Below are 12,792 nucleotides of genomic sequence, written 5' to 3'. Positions count from 1 at the left end.
GATCCACACAGTGGGAAGAACCAACTCCCACAAATTGTTCTCTGACCTCTGTGAGCTTTGGCATGTGCATGTATGCACAAAGAAGCACCACTCAGGAAAGCATGAACATATGTGCACACATGCACACACACATAAACATACTTAATAAACGCAGTAATTTTAAGAAGCATCCACTTGTAATTATGACTGTTAGAAATCAAGGGAAGCTGCTCACCCTTGGAAAGAGTATCACAGAGACACAACCATCATGTGGATTTCATTTCTCCTGTATCTTTTTATCTGTGAGAGCTCCAGCTTCAGAAAGAACCTGTGCATTTACGTATGTCACATGACACACAATTATAGACACCTTCTTCAGTTAAAGAGATGTAATGATTTGTGAATAAACTTCTACATATTACTTTTATAACTGTCTATAGTGAAGTAATGAGTTTCTGAACCACCATAAGGGAAAAATCATTAAATTTGTAAAGCTATATGTGTTTTGAATTGTGTTAACAACTTTTCTTATAAAACATTTCTTTTTTGGGTAGGAATATATAATATATGTGCATCATAAATCAACATTAAAATGATTATCTAAATTTTAATCTAATAGTTTAGTAAATACAAGGCAATTCAGAGACATACCCATAAAGAAATAGAAAACTAGAGCAACATAAGAAATACAAACCTTTGAGTCAATTATTGGGCACTCATTGTATCCAATAATATGTTTTCCAGAGAAACAAACATTTTTGGGTCCAAAGTTCTGTGATATAACTGCAAATTCTACATTTTTAAAATATATTGCATCTTATGTATTTATCATTGCAGTTATTGTCATTGTTTCATTATATTATTATTAGTAGTAGTATTAGTAGTAGTAGTAGTAGTATGTGTGTCTATACATGCATGCCACAGCAGAAAGATGGAGTTCAGATGACAACTTGTAATTGGTTCTATCCTTCCCCCATGTGGGTTCTTGGGACTGAACTCAAGTCCTCAAGCTTTGTGGCAAGCACCTCTACCCACTGAGCCATTTCTCTGGCCCATGTAAAGTCTATATGTTAAGTGTAATACTGCTACTTATAGAGATGACTTCTGTTTGAAAAACTAATAGACACTTTCCCATCCTCCAGTTTGTGTCAATGCACTGCACTTAGATGACTAAAACACACCAGAAGGGAAACAAGAATCACAGCAACAGATTCAATCTTTTAATATCATTTATTGTGCTTGTGGGGTATGTGCACGTACGTGCGTGTAATTTGTTTTCTCCCTCCACTCTGTGGGTCCCAGGGATGCAACTCCAGTTGTCAAGTTTGACAGTACCCTTAGCCACTGAGTTGTGTCATGGTCCTGCAAACAGCAGTTTTCATTGCAGTACCTACTATCATCTATCTACTTATAAGACCTTTATGGAAATGGATAGCATTGTACTTTTTTTTTTTTCACATTTTGGATACAGACAAAAATCCTTGATTATTATGCTGCCCTAGGAATAAAGAATAAGTATTTGCCAGTATGTAAACAAAAAATCCATAATTCATCTGCCAACAGAATTAGAGAAATGTCACATGCATTTAGGAATCCATCCCCAGTCAACTTCACCAACTAGAATGGGCAATAATCAACAACCTAAATGAAATGGTAATTTGAAGGCTGAAAATCTGCTGGAGAAGGAAATTGTTTTGGTCAAGACTTAGAAAAACCATCTTACAACTCTCAGAAATAGAACCTCAGCAAACACACTTGCTGCTATCTCCAGTAACAAAGGAAATTTGTTCCATGTCGTCCTTGTTCATGCTGTGTCGTTCCCCCACCCCAGGTCATCACCTCACGTCCTCCTGCTTAGTACCTCTACTATAGCCCAGGCTGGCCTCAAACTTAAGATAATCCTCCTGCTTCAGCTTCCTGAGGGCTGCTGGCATGATGAGCTGCACCTCATGCCTAACTACTATAGTTACCACCAAAGAGTCTTCCAGGCATTGATTTCTGAAATGCTGAGGATTAGACTCTGGGCCTGGGCAAATGTTCCTACACTAAGCTTGATCGCTAGCTTTAAAAACTATTAATTTGGGCTGGTGAGATGGCTCAGTGGGTAAGAACACCCGACTGTTCTTCCGAAGGTTCAAATCCCAGCAACCACATGGTGGCTCACAACCATCCGTAACAAGATCTGACTCCCTCTTCTGGTGTGTCTGAAGACAGCTACAGTGTATTTACATATAATAAATAAATAAATTTAAAAAAAAAAAACTATTAATTTAAAAATAATTGTCTCAAAATAAAGCCAAAATACGTACTTAGAAGTAGCTATCTCTACATCTGAGAAGTTGTTACTAACTATAGATGTTTAAAGACTGACATCTATATATTGATCTTTGGTTTACAGTTTACTTAAGCTTTTCCATGTATCTGTATTGCATTGTGCTACTGTGTCTGACTCTGAATGGAAATGTCAGACCATATATGTTAAGGGCGAAGGGCAGAAGTCTACAGGAAAAAGAGCAGTAAGGGAGACACGCCCTAACACACATTACTCCTTTGTGAACACTATCTTAGCCCAACAGTTCAACAAAGAACATGCCACCTTGAACCAAAACCACATGTAGCCCTGGAGATGCTATAACTCTGTTTTCTACCCAGATGATTCCACAGGACCAGCACTATGTTATTAACACATGTTAATTGATTAGCAATTCAAGTACTATACCAAAGCAAGCTGTACTAAAAGTCTTCAACTTAACAAATTTATTGTCTATTTTCAAAAGAAAAAGAGCTCAGGTATTTTAGCAACAGCAGCAAATTGAAGTTTTAATTAACTGGATTTCTGCCTATACTATTTAATATATGCCAACTAAATACAAATATTTAAAATTCAAGATGAAAGTTTGCTAATTTTAATATTATATAAGTCAAAGTAAAATTATGCGTATTTTGAAAATGGCTTACATCATGCACATTTGTTTTAAAACTATTTAATAAATCTCTTATTTAGATAGCAATATATGTTAATCTTGTCAATTTTTAATCATTCCTCCAAATTAATTTTCTCAGAAAGATCATATGCATAAAAACTTAAGACATTTCTGCAGAAACACGGCAGAATTTTAGTTTAAGGAAATTATTTCTAAAGAAGGCAAAGAATTCCATTTCTCTGCTCATGTTAGCCTTGGTAAAACTGCCAAGAGTCACCTGCATGGCCTTCTAGCATCATTCACCACTTGCTCCCAGTAAGCACTGCCAGCATCCAGACCTCTAAGTCGTCTGACAGCCTAGCCTTGTAAGGCTCAAACTCAGTGACCTGGTGGACCTTTGCAACCAAAAAAATTTTAAATATGATAATAGGTAGAATAAGAAATGAAACTTCCCAACTCTTAATTCTCATCTGAAACTTCATTCATCTCTAGTTATTTATTTTTTTTTACAGTCATTAGATTCAAGTTTAGCATATCCGTTAGCTTTTCTTTAATGTAGGTCAAAATTCAGACTAGTGGGTGCTGAAGAAGTGGCTCAATGGTTGAGTACTGGCTGCCTTTTCAGAGGACTTGGGTTCAATTCCCAGTACCTACAAGGCAGCTCACAACTGTCTGTTACTCCAAGGGATATGCATGTTCATGCAGGGAAAATACTGATACATAAAACAAAAGAAATAAATCAGTTTAAAAATAGTCTTTTAAAAAATCAGACTAGTAAGACAAATGACAGAAATGTTTTTATTTTATTATTATAAATAAAAACCACCACACCAACAGGTATGCCTACCTGGTCCCGCCCACCCCACCCCACCCCCCACCCCACCCCCGCTCCCCACTTCCATTTTCCAGCCCACAGCTTTGCAGGCATTCTCTGAGGCCTGCTGGCCCCACTGACAATGAGGTAAGACCCCCCTCAACCCCTAAACCCCTACCTGCCAGGTCCCTCTGGGGCACGCCCAGCAGCAGTGAGCTGTACCCTGTTCCTTATGTTCCATTTTTTAGCCCACAACTCTGCCTGCATTCCTAGAAACCTGCCAGCACCAGCAACAACCAGATGGCTAAAGGCCAACATAAGAACAAAATGAACAAGAACCAGGGCAATATGGCACCAACAGAGCCCAGCTGTCATATTACAGCAAGCCCTGGATATAGTAACACAACTGAAGCACAAGAAAATGATCTTAAATCTAATTTTATGACAACAATAGAGGCCTTTAAAGAGAAAAACTAATAAATCCCTTAAAGAAATATAGGAAAACAGGTTGTAAAAATGCATTTTATTTTTTATGGGTTCTTTTGGGGTTTTTGTTTGTTTGTTTGGTTGGTTGGTTGGTTTTTTCGAGACAGGGTTTCTCTGTATAGCCCTGGCTGTCCTGGAACTCACTTTGTGACCAGGCTGGCCTCGGACTCAGAAATCCACCTGCCTCTGCCTCCTGAGTGCTGGGATTAAAGGCGTGCACCACCACGCCCGGCTTATTTTTTATGTTTTTAATGAATAAAATTGTTCAAGACCTGAAAATGGAAATAGAATCAATGATGAAAACACAAACTGAGGGAATCCTAGAGATGGATAACCTAGGTAAGAAAACAGTAACAACAGACCCAAGCATCAACAACAGACTATAACAGATGGAAGAGAGAATCTTAGGCGTAGAAGAAATCGATAGATTGGCCAAAGAAAATGTTATATCTAAACAGTTTCTGACATAAAATATCCAGGATTTGGGACACTTTTGAGAAGACCAAACCAAAGAATAGTTGGAATATAATAAGAGATTTCCAGTTTGAAGGCCTAGAAAATATTTTTGACAAAATCATAGAAGAAAATTTCCCTAACCTAAAGAAAGAGATGCCTATAATCATACAAGAAGCTTACAGAATACCAAATAGTTTGGACCAAGAAAGGAAATCCTCTGCCACATAATAATCAAAACACTAAATGTATAGAACAAAGAATATTAAAAGCTACAAGGGGAAAAGGCCAAGTAAAATATAAAGTTAGATCTATCACAACTACACCATACTTCTCAACTTCTTTAAAAGCCAAAAGGGTCTGGCAGTGTCTTACAATCTCTAAGAGACCTTAAATGACAGTCCAGACTATTATACCCAACAAAACTTTCAATCACCCTAGATGAAGAAAACAAGATATTCCATGACAAAACTAAATTCAAACAATATCTATCCACAAATCCTGCCCTACAGAAGTTATTAGAAGGAAACCTCCAACTGAAGGAGGTTAACTACATCAAAGAAAACAGGGAATAATTTCATACCAGCAAATCCAAAAGAAGGGAAGCACACACACTACCAACAACAACATCAAAATAACAAGAATTAGCAGTCATTGGTCTTTAATATCTCTCAATATCAATAGACTCAATTCCCCAATAAAGACACAGTCTATCAGAATGGATGCGAAAACAGGATCTATCATTATGCTGCATAATCACACACACACACACACACACACACACATACACACACACATACACACACACATATATATTAATAGTAGGAGACTTCAACACTGTGCTTTCACCAATGGACAGGTCATCCAGATAGAAACTAAATAATGTGAAATAATGGAACTAACAGATATTACGACTTAAATGGACCTAACAGATATCAATAGAACATTTTACCCAAACACCAAAACATATACCTTCTCCAAATTGACCATATACTGGGTCACAAAAGATGTCCCACCATGCCACAGGGTCCCATGTTCCACTATGTTCATAGCAGCCTTATTTGTGATAGCCAGAAGCTGGAAACAAGCTAGATGTCCCATGGGAGAAGAATGGATACAGAAAATGTGGCTCATTTACACAATGGAATACTACTCAGCTATGAAGAATGAGGACATCCTGACTTTTGCAGACAAATGAATGGATCTAGAAAATATCATCCTGAGTGAGGTAACTCAGACAAAAGGACATGCATGGTGTTTACTCACTAATAAGTGGATATTAGCCAAAAAGTACAGAATACCCAGAATACAATGAACAGAATTCAAGAAGGTTAATAAGCTCAAGGGCCCAAGTGAGGATTCCTCTCTCCGACTTGGGAGGGAGAAGAAAGCAATCACAGGAGTGGGGAGGGAGGGAGGGACCTGGTTGGGAAAGGGGAGAGGGAGGGGAAGAGGGAACATGATCAGGTATTGGGTAGGGGAAACAGGACTGAAGCCCTGAGGGTCAGCAGAAAGAATAGAAACAATCAACCTTGGGAGGTAGGAGGTGGGAGGACCCTCTAGAATGTACCAGAGACCTGGAAGGTGAGAGACTCTCAGGACTCAAAGGGAGGCCCTACAGTAGGAAGAGGAAATTTGTAGAGCCCACCTCCAGTAGAAAGACAGGGCATCAAGTGGAGGGATGGGGTTGCCATTCCAGTCAAAAACTCTGACCCAGAGTTCCTGTCTGAAAGAACTGCAGGGACAAAAATGGAGAAGAGCCTGAGGAAAGGGAGGTCCAGCGACAGGCCCAAAGTGGGATCCAGTTCAAGAGGAGGCTCCAAGGCCTCACACTATTACTGAGGCTGTGGAGTGCTCACAAAACGGGGCCTATCATGACTGCCCTCTGAAAGACCCAATAAGCAGCTGAAAATGTCAGATGCAGATATTTATATCCAACCAATGGACAGAAGCTGCTGACCCCCGTGGTTGAATTAGGAAAAAACTGGAAGAAGCTGAGAAGGGTGACCCTATAAGAAGACTAGCAGACTCAACTAACCTGGAACCCCAAGATCTCTCAGATACTGAGCCACCAACCAGGCAGCACACACCAGCTGATATGAGGCTCTCAACACATATACCGCAAAGGACTGCTGGGTATGGATTCAATCAGAGAAGATGCACCTAAGACTGAAGGCCCCAGGGAGTGGGGAGATCTGGTGGGGTGGGAGTGAGGGGTATGGGGACATCCTTGTAGAGACAGGGGGCAGGAGTCAGAGGGTGGACTGGGAGGGAGATAAAGTCTGGACTAAAAAAAAAAAGATTAAATTAAAAAAATGTTTTTAAAAAGAGAGAAAAAAACAAAAAAAACAAAAAAAAGAGAGAGAAAAAGTCTTGGAAAGATATGGGAATACAAGGCATATATCTAAACACAATAAAAGCAATATACAGCAAGCCAATAGCCAACATCAAAATAACAGGAGAGAAACTTGAAGCAATTATACTAAAGTTGGGAACAAAACATAACTGTCTACTCTCTCCATATCTATTCAATATAGTACTTGAAGTTTTAGCTAGAGCAATAAGACAACAAAAAGAAATCAAGGGGAATACAAGTTGGACACAAAGAAGTCAAAGTATCGATATTCATGGATGATATGATAGTACACATAAGTGACTCCAAAAATTCTACCAGTGAACTCCTACAATAGATAAACACCTTCAGCAAAATGACTGGATACAAAATTAACTAAAAAAAAAAAAAATCAGTAGCCTTCCATTATACAAATGATAAACAGGCTGAGACTGAAATTAAGGCAGCAACATCCCTCACAACAGCCACAAATAATATAAAATATCTTGGTGTAACTCTAACTAAGCAAGTGAAAGACCTGTATGACAAGAGTTTCACATCTTTGAAGAAAGAAATTGAAGAAGATAACAGAAGATGGAAAGATCTCCCATGCTCATGGATCAGATTAACATAGTAAAATAGCCATCCTACCAAAAGCAATCTACAGATTCAACAGAATTCCCATCAAAATTCCAACACAATTCTTATTTATTTATTTATTTATTTATTTATTATTTATATCAGTACACTGTGGCTGTCTTCAGACACTCAAGAAGAGGGCATCAAATTTCATTGCAGATGGTTGTGAGCTACCATGTGTTTGCTGGGAATTGAACTCAAGACCTTTGTAAGAGCAGTCAGTGCTCTTAACTACTGAGTCATCCCTCCAGCTCCCAACACAATTTTTTACAGACTTTGAAAGAACAATGCTCAACTTTATATAGAAAAACAAAACAAAACAAAAAAATCCAGGATAGCTAAAACAATCCTGTCCAATAAAGAACTTCTGGAGGTATAGCCATCCTTGATTTCAAGCTCTACCCCAGAGAAATAGTAAAAAAATACTGCATGGTATTGGTACAGAAACAGACAAGTTAATCAATGGGATTGAACTGAAGAACCAGAAGCAAATCCACACACCTAAGGACTCTTGATTTTTGACAAAGAAGCCAAAACTATACAGTGGAAAAAAGAAAACATCTTCAACAAATTGTGCTAGTCTAACTGAATGTCTGCATGTAAAAGTGCAAATAGATCTATATCTATCATCCTGCACAAAACTCAGGTCTCAGTGGATCAAAGACCTCAACATAAAACTGGATACACTAATCCTGATAGAAGAGACTGGGAGAAAAGCTTTGAAGGCACTAGCACAGAAAATTTCCTGAATAAAACACCAATAGCTCAGACACTAAGCTCCACAATTAATAAATGGAACCTCGGGAAACTGAAAAGCTTCTGTAAGGCTAAAAACCCTGTCAAAAGGACAAAAAAGCAGCCTACAGATGGGAAAAGGTTTTCACCAACTTCATATCTGACAAAGGGCTGATCTCAAAAATGCATAAAGGACTCAAGAAACTAGGCATCAATGAACCAAATAACACAATTTAAAAATGGGGTACTGCTATAAAGAGAATTTTCAAAAAAGCAATCTTTAATGCCCACGGAATCCTTAAAAGAAATGTTGAACATCCTTAGTCATCAAGGAAATGCAAATCAAAACAACTCTGAGATTCCAGCACGTGCTGAAGAGGGTGTGGAGCAAGGGAAACCCTCCTCCATTGCTGGTGGGAGTGAAGACTTGTACAACCACTTTGGAAATCAATTTGGCAGTTTCTCAGAAAACTGAAAAGATCTACCTCAAGACCCAGCTATACCATTCCTGGGCATGTACCCAAAAGAAGCTCCATCATACCACCTGCACAACTATGTTTTTAGCAGCTTTTTTCATAGAAGCCAGAAACTGGAAACAACCTAGATGTCCCTCAACTGAAGAATGGATAAAGAGAATGTGGTACATTTACACAATGGAGTATTATTCAGCCATTAAAAACAATGACATCATGAAATCTGCAAGCTAATGGAACTAGAAAAGATCATCCCGAGGGAGGTAACCAGACCCAGGAAGGCAAACATGGTAGGTACTCATGTTTAAGTGGATATTAGTTATAAAATACAGGATAACCATGCTACAAACCACAGACCCAAAGAAGCTAAGTAACAAGGAGAGCCTAAGGGTGCAAGCTTGAATCTCATTGAGAAGGGGAAACAGATTAGACATTGGTGGTGGTGAAAGGAGAAGACTGGATGGAGGAGGAGATGGGGATGGAAACAGAAGGGATGAGGTGGGGGGAAGACAGGAGAGAGTATTAGGGCAGACAACTGCACTGGGGGAGGCATCTCTGGGATGAGCTAAAAACCTAGGACAATGGAAACGCCTAGGAATCTGTGAGGACAACCCTAGCTAAGACTCCTAGCAATGGGGGATATATGGAGCTGGAATCATGATCATCTCCTGTACCCAGGCAAGAATTCCAGTGAAGGATAAGACACCAACCCAGCCACAAAACCTTAAACCCACGATTTGTCCTGCCTACAGGGAAGAGTCAACCAAGTGACTGGCCAGCTTGAGACTCGTGCCACGAGAGGGAGCCCACCCCTGACACTACTGATGCTAGTCTGCTATACTTGCAGGCAGGAGCCTAGCATTAACATCGTCAGAGGGGCTTCACCCAGTAACGGTTGGAAGCTGATACAGAGACCTACAGCCCAACACTGAATGGAGCTTGGAGAATCCTGTGAAGAGGGATGAAGGATTGAGGGAGACAGAGGGGTCAAAGACACCACAAGAAAACCTAGAGTCAGCTGACCTGGGCCGATGAGGGATCATGGAGACTGAAGCACTAACCAGAGAGCATGAACAGGCTGGACCCAGGCCCTCTACACATATGTAGCAGATGTGCAGCTAGGTCTTCATGTGGGACTCCTCAAGTTGAAGTGGGAGCTGTATGTGACTACACTGTCTGCCTTTGGATCCCTTTCCCCTAACTGGGCTGCTTTGTCTGGCCTCAGTGAAAGAGGATGCACCCAGTCTTGCTCTGGCTTGATATGCCAGGGCTGGTTGATGTCCATGGGAGGCCTCCCCTTTTCTAGGGGGAAAGGGAGGAGGGGGTGGGTGGAGAGGGCAGGGCAGGTGAGAGGCAAAAAGTGGGGAGGAGAGGAGGAAAGAGAAAAAATTTTTAAAGTAATAAAATAAGGGAAATAATTCAATTGAAAAAACAGCAACAATACCAACTCATAAGCAGTAACTGATGAAAGATTTGAATACACAATCCTCTCTCTGTGTACATGTGTGTGTGTAAATAGATAAATAGATGAGAGATACGTATAAAATTTGGAAGATAAACAGCTATTGTTTCTTAAAGTTCTTTTGCTTGTTTCACTGTGAAATTAGAATGATTTGATGATGTAATTTTAATTCAAACTTTTCATTCTATTAACTTTAATAAATAAGAGAAAATGTTCAACTTCAAAAAATTTACCTAGGTAAAGTTGATCTTTAGAAATAATGTTTTCCAAGCTGCTTTTGAAGATAGTTAAGTAGGCGGCTCTACAGTTCATATAAAACACCTCCTGTTCAGTTAGTGGGAATTTCTTTGTTCGAGGACTCCCAGAAAGCAGTGGGTTCTGAGTACCCAAAGCTGCATCACTTCCAGGGTTGCTGGCCATTCTGCTAGAAAAGAATGAATTTTTTTTTACTTTAGTCGTCGATGTAAATCACCTAAAATGCAAATGTGCCACCATGGGGTGGCGTACTAGGGTATTAAAGTTTGCATATATAGAATAAAAAAGATAAATATTATAACATCTCTATGAACTTAAATGTTAAGTAGAATAAGTCCTTAATAACTGATTTCTAATTATAGATGGATAGATATACACACTGTATATAATTTCTCAAATATACAATGATATCCTAAAGAACAATGATGTAGCATAATCCAAAAGAATCAGAACAAAGAAAATGCATACATGCATCATCTCAAAATAAGACTTCAGGGGAGACTTCACAGGGTTGTTAAGATTACAACAGTTCACAAATGTGAAACATACAGAATACTTCAGGACACACAAATGCTAAAGAAAACATACATGGAGTGAAATTCCCCAACAGTGAGGTTTTTTTTTTAATGCAAATCAACTGCAGTTGGATCCCCCCATAGCAGGATTAACTATCATTTCATTCACATTTCTATAATACAGCTCATGTCAAATCACTGGATATTTGAAGTTCCACCGATTACATTGAGCTTTATAAAGTTCCTTTACTAGTAATAATATTTAGTGTCTATACAGCATGTCTGCTCATAAGACATTAATATACAATCAAACGTCTTATTTAATCCTTTCTACACTGACCAGGCACTTTTTGTCCATTTTACAGATGATGAAATTGAGGGACAGAGATGTCACCCAGTCAGTGGTAATTTGTGAAATCTCAGTCATTTCTTCTTTTAATGTGAATGAAGGTTTATTGAACAAAGGCTACTATGCAGGGCAAAATTGTTCTGGTGGTCTAATGGCTTCCAACATTGCTTTATCCTGCGTTGACTTCTAAAAATACATTCCAATCTAATAAATTGAATAGTTCAAGTTGAACAATAAGATGACACAGGTAGGGTCCCCTTCAGGACTCATTGGATTCATACTCAGGAGGCCTAAATCACTGGCACCTTCTTGAATTATGTAGGTCTTTTACACTTGGGAAAGAAAGATAATAATCGCTTATCATGGATGAAGTACCCTATTTATAATACACAGACCGCCTGCCTGACACTTTCATATTACACCAGATTTAGAAGGACCCCATAGGGATGTGGTGTCACAGTCTGGTTACTGCAAATTGGTATCACCATAATTAAACATCGGTTTTAAACACATATGCGTGCGCGCCATCTCACAAACGGGAAAGAAAACTATTCCAATAAGGAAGAGCAAGCACTCGGCTTACAGCAAGCAATTTAAAAACATTTTTAAGGATCTTCAAGTGCTCCTTCCAAATGGGGTTATTCTCACATGAAAATCCCTGGACAGAAATGTTCCAGAATTCTATTCTTTCCCTTCCTGTGAAGACAGTCCAAACTGAAGCTTAAATAAATATATAATTGCACCCCTAGGGCTCGGAAACCACCTTTTATTTAAAATTCTAGCCCAAGTCTGAGACAGGGGCCTGGAGAGTATATTGTAGCAAACGGCTCCATAAATAACTAGGCACACAATAAGCAGGAAAAATAAACTGTTAAAAGCGCCTAAGGCGTCTAAAGGGCCAAATGAAAACAGAGAGCCATCCAGTCACCGTCGCTGCACCGTGAAACAGTCACAACTAATCCCAGACAAGCTCTCTCCGTTTTTTGTACTCCTCTGGCCACGATGCTGCATCCCCTTGTGTGTTTCGGGGCATGCACCGGCTCTTAGGAGGACACAGAAGTAAACGTAGCAGATGGGAGAGGCGGCCGCACAATGAAGAGCAGAGCGAGCGACAGAGCAAGAGAGAGGCTTGGTGGCTACCTAATTTCAGCTCACAAACCAAGAAGAGCAGCCAATTTTCGTTAGTAGATCCGCGAACCTCTCGGCGCAACCGGACAGACCTCCGCCTTTTTTAGATTACCATAGCAACTGCGCCTCGCCGCCACCGGAAATAAGAGGCAGAGCACCTTCCAAACGCTCCGACCAGAGATTTGTGGACCATTGACCGAGAGAGAACAGCCATGGCATTGTAGCTTATCTGTTGCGAGGCTGGCATG

General features: G+C 39.6%; 1 protein-coding gene across 1 annotated transcript in view; it reads right to left on the bottom strand.

Annotated features, from left to right (window-relative positions):
• The window catches only part of Efcab7 (EF-hand calcium binding domain 7), a gene marked incomplete in the record, with an annotated part of 83,344 nt that extends 70,678 nt beyond the window's left edge, over positions 1-12,666 (bottom strand). The window contains 4 exon segments of the mRNA NM_145549.2: positions 8,723-8,729; positions 8,732-8,741; positions 10,531-10,718; positions 12,557-12,666. Of these exon segments, the coding sequence (NP_663524.1) occupies positions 8,723-8,729; positions 8,732-8,741; positions 10,531-10,717 (204 nt within the window).
• Positions 12,667-12,792: the final 126 nt, after the last annotated feature.

This window comes from Mus musculus, chromosome 4 (assembly GCF_000001635.26).
Source record: "Mus musculus strain C57BL/6J chromosome 4, GRCm38.p6 C57BL/6J".
NCBI lineage: Eukaryota > Metazoa > Chordata > Mammalia > Rodentia > Muridae > Mus > Mus musculus.
Note: the sequence above shows the minus strand (reverse complement) of the source record. Positions and strands in the feature narration are given on the sequence as shown.